This window comes from Pyxicephalus adspersus, chromosome 5 (assembly GCF_032062135.1).
Source record: "Pyxicephalus adspersus chromosome 5, UCB_Pads_2.0, whole genome shotgun sequence".
NCBI classification, from domain to species: Eukaryota; Metazoa; Chordata; class Amphibia; order Anura; family Pyxicephalidae; genus Pyxicephalus; species Pyxicephalus adspersus.
Genome location: NC_092862.1, coordinates 67021397 through 67032339, shown reverse-complemented (window position 1 = coordinate 67032339; position 10943 = coordinate 67021397). Strand labels below are relative to the sequence as shown.

Sequence of the window (10943 nt, the reverse complement as noted above, 5' to 3'; positions counted from 1 at the left end):
ATGCCCAGACAACGCGGGACCTGATGGAAGAGACCTCTGGACTGATGACTGCACTGCAGGATTGAAGGCAAGTGTATTTTTTTTTGTTTCAGGCATTTTTGAGTTTAGTTCCATTTTATTAACTAGTCCTGCTTTAACTTACTCAAATATGTGAACCAGGCAATTCAGCCCCCCAATCAGAGGTCACCTGACCGCTGCTGTCCATACACTGCACACTCACAGGCTGGAGGTGTGAGAGGTCATCCAGAATCCCCCACGCCACAGACAGCGGTATAAACATACATTTACCACATGTAAACATTTTCCATAGATTAGATGTTACACAGGACCAAAAGTAGAATATTAGCTTTGATTTTTGGGCAGAATTTCAGTTGCCAATCGGAAGGTTTTTATTTATTTTTTTTGTTAATTTGGTCTCATGATCAAAAAAAAAAAGGAAACTGAACTATCAGTACTCTGAATACATGTATTTGATCATAAGGGTCAATTTTGATGGATCATAGTGCCATGGAAATATAGAATGCCTGGCATAATCCAGCATACCAATGTGATCAGCAGGATCACACTGGAGTCTGGAGGTTCTAGCACTGACCGTGTCCCGTGCAGTGACATGTGGCAGTGACCATGTCCCCGGGCAGTGCAGTGACACGTGAGGGGTGGCAGTTACCAGGTCCCCCAGGCAGTGCAGTGACATGTGAGGGGTGGCAGTAACCAGGTCCCCCGGGCAGGGCAGTGATACGTGAGGGGTGGCAGTAACCAGGTCCCCTGGGCAGTGCCAGTGACATGTTAGGGGTGGCAGTTACCAGGTCCCCGGGGATGTGCAGTGACATGTTAGGGGTGGCAGTGACCAGGTCCCCCGGGCTGTGCAGTGACATGTAGGGGGTGGCAGTGACATGTGAGGGGTGGCAGTTACCAGGTCCCCCGGGCAGTGCAGTGACATGTAGGGGGTGGCAGTGACTGTGCAGTGACATGTTAGGGGTGGCAGTGACCAGGTCCCCCGGGCTGTGCAGTGACATGTAGGGGGTGGCAGTGACCAGGTCCCCCAGGCAGTGCAGTGACAGCTGTCCCCCCTGCAGGTGCCTCCTCTTACCTGCATAGAAGCGGATGAGGCAGCCGATCTCCGGCTCCATGCCCTCCTCCTGTACCCGGCACAGGTCCCTGAAGCCCAGCTGGAAGAGGAAATCGTTCTGGACTTGTAGCGGCCGCTCATGCGGCTCCAGCCTCCGGCTGCTCTCCCCGTGCAGCTGTACATAGAGGGAGCCGGGCGCCTGGACGTCTTGCAGCGGCCGTGCAGGGACGGTGACAGCCCGGGTGGGCGGCGGCGGGTCGGCGTTGAGTTCTTCCACAGAAGAGGACGAGGAAGAGGAGGAGGCGGCCCCGCAGTGGAAGAGCTCCAGGCCCTGGCACACGGCGGGGCTCAGGCTGTCGCTGCGCTCGGCACGCTCCCCGTGTTCCCAGGACAGTTCGGGCTCCTGGCGGCTGATTTTCTGGGGAGTGGCAAGCCAGGCTCCACAGCCGGAGAACAGCTCAGGCTCCGGGCGTTCCTCGGTGCCGGTGCCTTGGCCCAGTACCCTGAGCACCCCGGAGGAGCCTCCCCCCGGCCTGAGCAGGCGGGCCGCCACTTCGCTGGCCGTGGTGTCCATGGAGCAGAGCAGCGGCCTGAGGCTGGGGGATGAGTGTCTCTGGTAGATATGGACGCAGCCTCTCCTCAGCTCGCCCCGGACCCATTCTTTCTCCTGCCGCGGCAGCTGCACCCATTGCTTGTACTTCAGCAGGGTTTTCCTGTCCAGGCTGCGGCTGCCGGGCCCCAGGGTGCCGGCCGGGCTGTGAGGGGATGACGAGGAGGGGGCGGCGGCCGTACCTATGGGGTTCGCTGACAGATTCCTCTTCAGCCGCCGTCTCCTCCTCAGTAGCACGGAGTTGGCTCCGGCCGCCGCTGCAGAGCTGTGTGGGACAGCGGGAGGAATGGCCGGGGCTTGGCTGGCATCAGTGGGCGCCGTGCGCCTCTTCTCCTCCCCGGGCGGGATCCCGGCTGTCGGCTCCATGGGCTGCTGTGAGGACGATGAGCTGGGAGCTCGCGAAGCTTCCAGAGAGATCATTGCTGGCACTACACACAAATCCCGGGCATCCCACGGGACAATGCGGAGCCCCGAGCACAGATCCTAGGAAGCCCCGGCTCTGCCCTGCGCCATCATGGAGATGAAGTCGATGATCTAGAGCTCCCCTCCTAAATTGCTCGACATAGGTAGCCCCGCCACTCCATACAAGAGGGGTGTGCCAGGCCGGCCTCATACATATTCACTGGCTGCAGGAGGGCTCATTAATATCCAGGCGTAGGGACACCTCGCAGGCTCGTGTCACCCTGACGTCACTCTTACAGCTAGGCGTCATGGGAAATGTAGTTCCCCGCGGTAGCCGCTGTTAGGGAATGTGTAGGGTGTGGCTCCGGGGCCGTCCTTATCACGTGGGATTGAATGTAGGATGCTGATTGGACGCATAGAAGAAACGCACTTTGATTCCTTCACATGTTGCATGTTGTCCTGTCACTTAGAGCTTTCCAATGTTTTCCTTTGCATTCAATTGTGAAGCGATCAGACGGAGATCTGTCATAATCTTCAGGCCACACATAAAGGGAATGGTTACTAAATTTCACTTGCTAGGCATAATAACAGAATAGTTATATGAAAGTATATAGGTTGTTCCTCACTTCACCTTCCATTTGTAATGTTTTTGGAGCCACCTCTATGTAGAGCAAATAAATGTAGGTATAGGAAAGAAAGAGGTTTGAGGCTCGTAGTTGTTCGTATAGCAAATATTAAGTGTGTTGGTTAAGTATTTTGTCAATACAAAACAAAATGTAAATACACATATATACAGTATTTACCTCTTCCCTGATAACACTTCACAGGACGGGTTTAGCATACTATACATTGTAATAGCTGGCAAAATATAGTTTAGAATAAAGGAAAATTGATGTTTCATGACCGTATCATGAAGCACGAGAATCCAACACGTTTCACCTCGATAGGCTTCCTCAGGGGTATATTGTTACAGCGTGCCTAACAGTCTATATGTGAATAAAAAAGCATAGTATAAGTGATATATAATCATGACATGAGATAAAACAATTGAAAACAAAAGGTATATACGTAAATACGTAATATATAAAATATATTATGTACGACTTGACATGGTGGCTATAGGTAATAATGGCAAACATAGCATATTAGATTAACTTGTAAAACCTATTTGTGATTATTATTGTTATTTGCCATTAATATGTGACCATTATTACCTATAGCCACCATGTTAAGTCGCACAAAATATATTGGTTTACGTATATACCTTTTATTTTCAATTGTTTTATCTCATGTCATTAATAATAACAATACCTGATTATAGGGCTTGACATATTTCGCATTTGTGTGTGAAAAAATGGGTTAATAATATTTGCAACAATTGTATCCTTAACCTTAGCTTTGGTAGAAGTGATTATAACCTTGGCAATTGCCAGTGCAAGGTAGTTTCTCCTCCACTATTTCGGGATGTCTGCAGTGGATCTGTAAGGATTTTCCTAGCTGCCACCAACAGATGGAATGATTTATTTAACAAATCTTCTGCTTATTGTCTTTCTTTTTATGGGTATATCTTCAACCCCTGGGGAAGCATCCTTGGCTGGGAAATGCACAAAGGGTTGTTTCCTTCATTTTAGCTGTGCTTGTAGCATTGTATCAGTTAGCCCAGTTTTTCCCAGCTATAATCAGCGACAAAGTCACTGGTTTGTTACCTTGCCCCCAAAAAGGTGAAAAAATTGCTACTGTACTGGTCATTCAACTTGTCAGATTTTTGCTGAGACTTGCCCACTGAATGTAATATAGTACATTGAGCAAATCATGTTAGAAATTACAGCGTCACTCCTGTCAAACCTTTTTACAAAATTAATCCACCTAGAAAAGTTCTCTAGGGAATTGTCAATAAATAGAACCGTTTGTGCTTGCAGTGTTTTTATATTGTACAGTATCTACATTTTTTTCACATTATACTAACACTTATTTTGGTGTCTGCATTCCATCTGTGTAGTTGCAGTTCTGGTCATACCTCACTTTTAGGATTTCTGTAGTGGAATTCCAGACGCTAAGACACTGCTGAAAGATAAGGACTAAAATAAATAACTGCTGGGATGGAATCTCTGCAATGCTGTGTATACCATTACAACTACAGGGTTATAGAAAACTAGATTTGACATTTCCTAATTGTTTAAAAGGCAGTTGCACCTCCCCTGCACATTCATAAAGCTGGCTGTCATAATGCTGGGTCAAATAAAATATACAGAAGGGGTCAACCCCAACTCTATAGGCAGAACTGACATTTATAAATCTTCCCTAAAATGTAGTAAATCTTCACTTTTTGAGTTCATATCCACTATATTCCCTTTGTGATAGCTGCACTGTAGATAAACATCCTATCACTATTTATTTTGTTAAGTCAATATCTAAAATGTAATATAATGTCAAAAGTAATTTTATTTTTTTTTTCCTAAATTAGCAGCTTTCATTAAGCTATGGTGTAACTGGTAATTCTGTCATGAATCTGTCCTTATTTAGACTTCCAAGTAAAGGGTAAAAACACTCTGTTCCTGTCTTCCAATGTTCTCCAGCAATGTCACCCTGTTATATGCAATTTCAGTGGAGACCTTGGTGATCTGTGTGCCTAGGTACAGCTAGATTCCCCAACTGTCAGCTTTTTCTCCCACAGGCAATATACTGTTAGTTCTTTATTTGCTTAGTCAACAGAATTACACAAGAGATAAGGGAACAGGGTCAGAGATCTGAGAGGGACAGCCATCCAGACCTCAGGTGTGCTTATGATGTGAATATGCCACTGGATCACATACACGTAGACAGGAGATTACCTAATAGAGTCTGCAGGAGATCAATTGCTTAAGATATATAGCCAGCGAAAAGTTGTTTCTTTTAGTGCATGAAGGGGTAACTCAACTGTCAGGTTATTTATTACTGTTTGCACCAACTAGGAAGATTTCTCTGCACTTCCTGTTCTGAAGACACAACAGGAAATAATAGAAAATATCTCCAAAGTAAACACGATTTTCCTTCAGTTACTGTTCTTTTAGCAAACTTAAAATGTTGGATTTTTCCTAAATTTCTGTGTTGGTGTCAGTGGTCACCAGCATAAAAATAGGGAATTAATCTCTCCAGTAAATACGCAGACAGCAAAATGCCTAAAAAAGGGGCTAGCTCTTCCCCCTTTCCAAATGCCTTTGTACAGTGGGGAAAAATTACAATAGTTTTAATACACATTGCTTTAGCAAAGTAAATGTTATCCAGTTAGGATGTATATCTACATACTTCTGTTCAACGCCCCATCAAGATCCTCCTGGGGGTCCAAGAGTTCTGAGCAGTTGCCAATCACATAATCATCACATATAACCAATCACTGCCATCACCGGGAAAATTTGTGTATAGCAATAACTTTCTCATTCACAGCAGCTTTGTATAACTGGTAGGCTAAAAGCAAAAAAAAAAAAAAGATTGAAAAAAAAAAGTTATAATTAAATAATTTAACAGACATTGCAATGGCAGCCTTTCTCCAACTTTTTACCCATGAGGAACCCCCTAAAATAGATTTAAAGGACTCAGGGGACCCTTGCTAAAATCAATTTATTGGTGAGTTTTAGGAAAAAGGGCTCTGCAATTGGTAGCTTAACTTTAGTTACGTACATATCAGACGGGAATCTGAAGTGTGAACAGCGCACGTCATTCATCATCTGAACGACCTTCCTGGCAGATCCACGAATAACGACGATCGTAATGCAAGGGAAGAGCGCCCCCATGCTGCTCAGTCGTTCTCGACCTCCCCTCTGCATAGAGCAGAACGGTGATGTATGTACAGCGCTCGTTCATGCATCGTTCAGTGCATAGTCGTTGGAAAGGATTGTGAAAGATCCTTTCCAACGAATATAATTGGAAGTGTGTACGCGGCTTTAGAATCATCTTAAATGCAAATAATCATTAGCGCTAAGTAATTTAAAACTATAGAATATATGGAGTAAGCAATCTAGTTTGCATTGTAAAGCATATTTTTGTATTTAAATAAACAATGATTAACATTCTTGCCACCTGAAAAGGGTAAACTAGTTACAATTTGTCCAAACTGAGAAAAAGGTGACATTTCCTTCAGCTTGGAGTTTGTTGCATTACACATTGCTTACTTTGGAATTTGTCTGCCCTCCTGTGGAAGAAAACAACATATTCACAACGGATATAGAATTACAATGCTTGGAGCGGAAGCAGACTAAAAAAAAAAAAATTGCTAGGAGGAAGGAATTTTTGGCAGAAGAAACATGTAGTCTCTTCTGCCAAAAAAAGGTTTCCCTTCAGCTAACAAAGTCTAACCTTTTTTTTAACCCATTCCTAATAGCACAAAAAAATACATGTAATAAATCACTTACATATGTATCAAAAGCTACACATGCATGGGGTCCCTGTATTCAGGATACACAGAAGTAATTTAGTATAAATATTTGGAATAGTAGAAGGGTTAAATATGTTACACAAAAAAAAAGATAAAACTGTATTTTTGCAATTTTTTTTACTAATAATTATACATTTATATTCATGGTATTTTTAAAAATAAATTATAGAAATTGATTTATTTAAATGAATATAGAAATTTATAGAAAATTAGTTTTAGATTTACTTTTATGTTTTTATATGTACTTTTTATACTTTTTTATATTTTTATACTTTATTTACTTTAAAAAAGGTTAGTCACGCTTTTATACAAGGTAAAAATGTTTACAGATCCACTTTAATTACAGCAACATGCGGGATACACAGTTTCCCAAACTCCCAGTCACTTTATTGACCATTGTAAACATATATTGGGATTTACATCCCAATTGGGATTACATTATTTTGTTAATGTATCTATTGGTTTAGCAGAAGTGAACATGGCAAGTCTAGAAAGGAGTGCTGGGTCATGAATATGTTTCGGAAATTGATCTATAAATTCTTGTGCATCTTTACCATTTATTGGCAGCTGAATAATATTACCTTATTTATTTTGATATTTACCTTTCTACTTACCTGCCACTTTCACTATTTCTGTTTTTTTGCTGGAACTTATTGATTTTGTATGGTTTTAGCTCAGGATATATGACTTCAGTGTTTGCGTACTAAACCTTCTGAGAAAGCACAATTACTGTGAAGTGTATTGATGAGAACTGGCCCCTATACCACTCTCTTAGAAAACCTTCATGTCAACACCATTGCACCACCACCCCCAGCCTAACCTTTGATACAAGCCAGGATGGATCTATGCTTTTATACTGTTGACACCAAATTCTGACCATCGAAATGTCAGCAGAGATCAGGCCAGGCAAAGTTTTCTAGTCTAATGTAAATTATAGCCTCAGATGTCTGACAGGATTGACACATGGTGTGGTCTCCTGCTGCCGTAGCTCATCTGCTTTAAGGTACGATGTATTGTGAGTTCAGGGATGTTCTTCTGCATACCTTATTGTGGTTATTTGAGTTATTATTGCCTCTGTATCCTTTAAACCCAGTCTTTCCATTCTCCTCCTACATCTACCCTTAATAGGGCATTTTCACCCAAAGAACTGCCACTCGTTGTTTTTTTTTCCTTTTTTTGGATCAGTATCTGTAAACCCTGGAGATGGTTCTGCATGAAAATCCCAGCAGACAAGCAATTTCTGAAATACTGAGACTGAGCCCACTTAACACCAACAACCTTGCCACGTTTAACGTCACTTAAATCGTGTTTCTTCTTCATTCTGATGCTAAGTTTGAACTTCAGCAGATTGTCTTGACAATGTCCACATGTAAATGCATTACCATGGTAGGATTGGCTATTGGATATTTCTATTAAGACACAGTTAAACAGGTGTGCCTAAAAAAGTGGCCAGTGCATGTGTATAAACACAAAAAATTCACATATTTCTGACTGTCATTAAACTCAGCACTTTGCACCAATGGCATAGGGCAAGTGTGCAGCTAGTAAAAGCAGAGAAAAGTCAGAACTCTTAATCAGTGTACTTGGTTTGTGGCATTGATTGAGACAGTATTACAACTAATAAGGAAGTGTATTAAGAGAATGTATTAAACTGAGAACATGGGAACTGGTAAAATGTATGGACCTCCAAAATGTCATTCAGACAAGGAGCTTCTGAAACCTAACCTTACCGGAGACTATCCTGCTTGTAGCAATTGTAACCCAACCCAGGGTGGGTAGTAGGCCTTTCAATATAACTCATGCGGTTGGTAGGGTGACTTTGTGCTTGGGAATGGTTCTTCTTTTTACCCCTGCCAAATGCAGCTGCAACTCTTTTGTTCAGTAACACCACAAATCTAGGAAAGCAAAGGCACTCATAGGGCATTAATTAGAGGCTTTATACTGAGAAGGAAGGTAAGGGGTAATCTCTTCAACAGTCAGAAAAAAAGAGGATATAACCTTACCTGAATAATAATCAAAGTATCTGGACTGGAGATGGTTCTTAATAACTGTACAATATATCTTGAACTAGTTGGGTAAATTTGCAATATTAAAATAAAGTTATGCTGTGACACCTTACTTATTTTGTGCCTTGTGCAGTGCTGGTCTTAGTTTTTTTTCTTTTCGCACAGTTTAGGTTTACAGAAATTACAATCACATGCAGAACAGCTTTAACAGAAAGAGAATTGTAGATCAAGCAGGCCAACTTCTTTGGATATAAAATGTTCACAATTTGGTGTTAGAAGCAATACAAAATATAGCCTTTAGATGGTGACAAAAACTGCATAATAAAAAGGCAATTCTTGTGAGCGAGAGCTACTGTGCAGCACATACCAACTGCAAATATTGGTTGTTCTGCATGATAATATTATATATAATATATATTGCCAGGACATGTTTTTTGGGGTTTTTTTGCAGTGCTGTACAAAGAACGTGGATCAGTTGCTGTTATGTATCCCATAAAATAACCACTAAATCAATTCTCAAGAGTCAGTGAGAAAATATTTCTTATATTGATGGTCAGTAGGAAGAACCATTTTGACCTTCCAATACTAAGGTCCCAGGTATCTGCATGGAATTTGTATTTGTTTCCACGGGCTTTCTACACATACCAAAAATTTACTGCAAAGTCGCACCTAACTATAAACTGCAGAAGATGTCATTTTTACATGAAAATACCTTCTATGCCAGGTTTGGTGCAGTTTATTGTACTGCAACGCACTTAAATTAATAGGTGTAAATGGGTCCTAAACTACTTTACACATTTCTGTTCACTGTTTTAAAGTGGACTTTACATGGAACACATGAACCAACATTCATAGATACTTGGTAAAATGTATCTAACATTTACCTTACAACCAAGGTCTTCTGCATCTCCAGGATTTCCTAGGATTCTGAGAAAGCTGCGGATCTCAAAATTCACAAGAAGGTACTGCAACATCACATTGAAAGATCTAAGATCATGACATTTCCCACTATCCTGGGGTGATGCCACTGGTGTCTACAAAAAACATACAAATGCCAGGGTGTATGTAATTTAAATTCTTCAAGTGTTTGAGTCTCTATGCCATTTACAAAGCATAATAATAAGTCTTGCCACCTAACCAGTTGTGGACACTGGCCATATTACACAGCCAAAAGACATCATTGAAGTACATAGGGTGTATGCAGTATGCCCTGTCTTTTATCTCCATTGCTGCTTCCCCCTGACTCTTGCTGGCAATTCCCCAGCAGTCAAAATTTAGCAGCTGCTGTCAAAAAAATAATTTCATGTACATTGATTTAATGTCAATTAAAACACCTGACATGTTCCTTTCCATTTTTTAAGTTGTCCCAATTTAATCTTTATCGTTTTTCTTGCCATATTATAACTTTTTATTTTTATTAGAACTAATCATCACATTGAGAACATTATTTTCAATGAACATGTAGCGTTGAAACCCATATAAAAATTATTATTTTATTCAAACATCTTTAATCGGCACTATTTGCTCATATTAAATTGGTTGTACACATATACTCATACACATGTATGTCTATCTTGAGGTTAGTATACCATAGTGATCATACACATGCAACAAAATCTTGATGCACATGGCTTCAGAAAACAAAATATATCCAGATCACATTTTGCAAATGAGGGCCTGCAGCGAGGTTGTGGTATGTTTGCCACTTCCTCAGGCCGGGGATGTAGTGTCTCCCTGTAGCAGCCCTATAGAGGATGTATGGAGCTGCAGTGAGCGGTAGTAGTGCTGATCACTGCCACCAGCCTTCACCAGCCTCCTTTTTGGACCAGCACTGCGGAGTGAGTTTTCTAGCCGCTGGCAAGGTGCAAGCCGCGGGAAGCTGGGCAAAATCGTGTGATGAAGAAGCAGATGCAAACCTGCCCTAAGTAATATAGCTTCCCTATATCCTTCCCCCCACCACATTTGTCTGAACAGAGAATGAGCAGCAGTGGACTGATGACCTTTACCCTCTGCTCACTTTCTTTGTCTCTAACATGGTAGCATGTTACTTTTAAACACATGAGCATGTAGCTTTCCATACTGGCCCCCTTTGCTTCTTATCCCCTCTCCCTTTAATCAATGTGTCTGTAAGGTGATTACAAAAGCCAAGTAGTCAGATTCAGCTATATACTGTACACTACCTGTAAGTAAATGAAAGTAAAGTATTTCTTTATTTCTAGGCATTTTGCAAGCCCTAGCTCTCAACTAATATATATTGAATTTTTTAAACAATTTGAGCACCATGTCAATCCTGATTCATCTCATTGTTCTTCAGTGATTGGAAGGCATATCCCTATCCACATTTTGAATACTATTTGGTCTCCTGGCCACTAATTAGAACACAAAGGTAGGACAAAAAGCTCTAACCCTTATGATTCACATTTGACCATTTTTTATACTCTGAGC

The 10943-nt window shown here is 41.7% G+C and overlaps 1 protein-coding gene across 1 annotated transcript in view; it reads right to left on the bottom strand.

Moving 5' to 3' along the window:
• PHLPP1 (PH domain and leucine rich repeat protein phosphatase 1) overlaps positions 1-2365 on the bottom strand; it is a 64916-nt gene extending 62551 nt beyond the window's left edge. Inside the window, exon 1 of the mRNA XM_072411816.1 lies at positions 1091-2365. Within this exon, the coding sequence (XP_072267917.1) occupies positions 1091-2099 (1009 nt within the window). The 5' untranslated portion in view covers positions 2100-2365. The remainder of the gene's footprint in view (positions 1-1090) is intronic.
• Positions 2366-10943: the final 8578 nt, after the last annotated feature.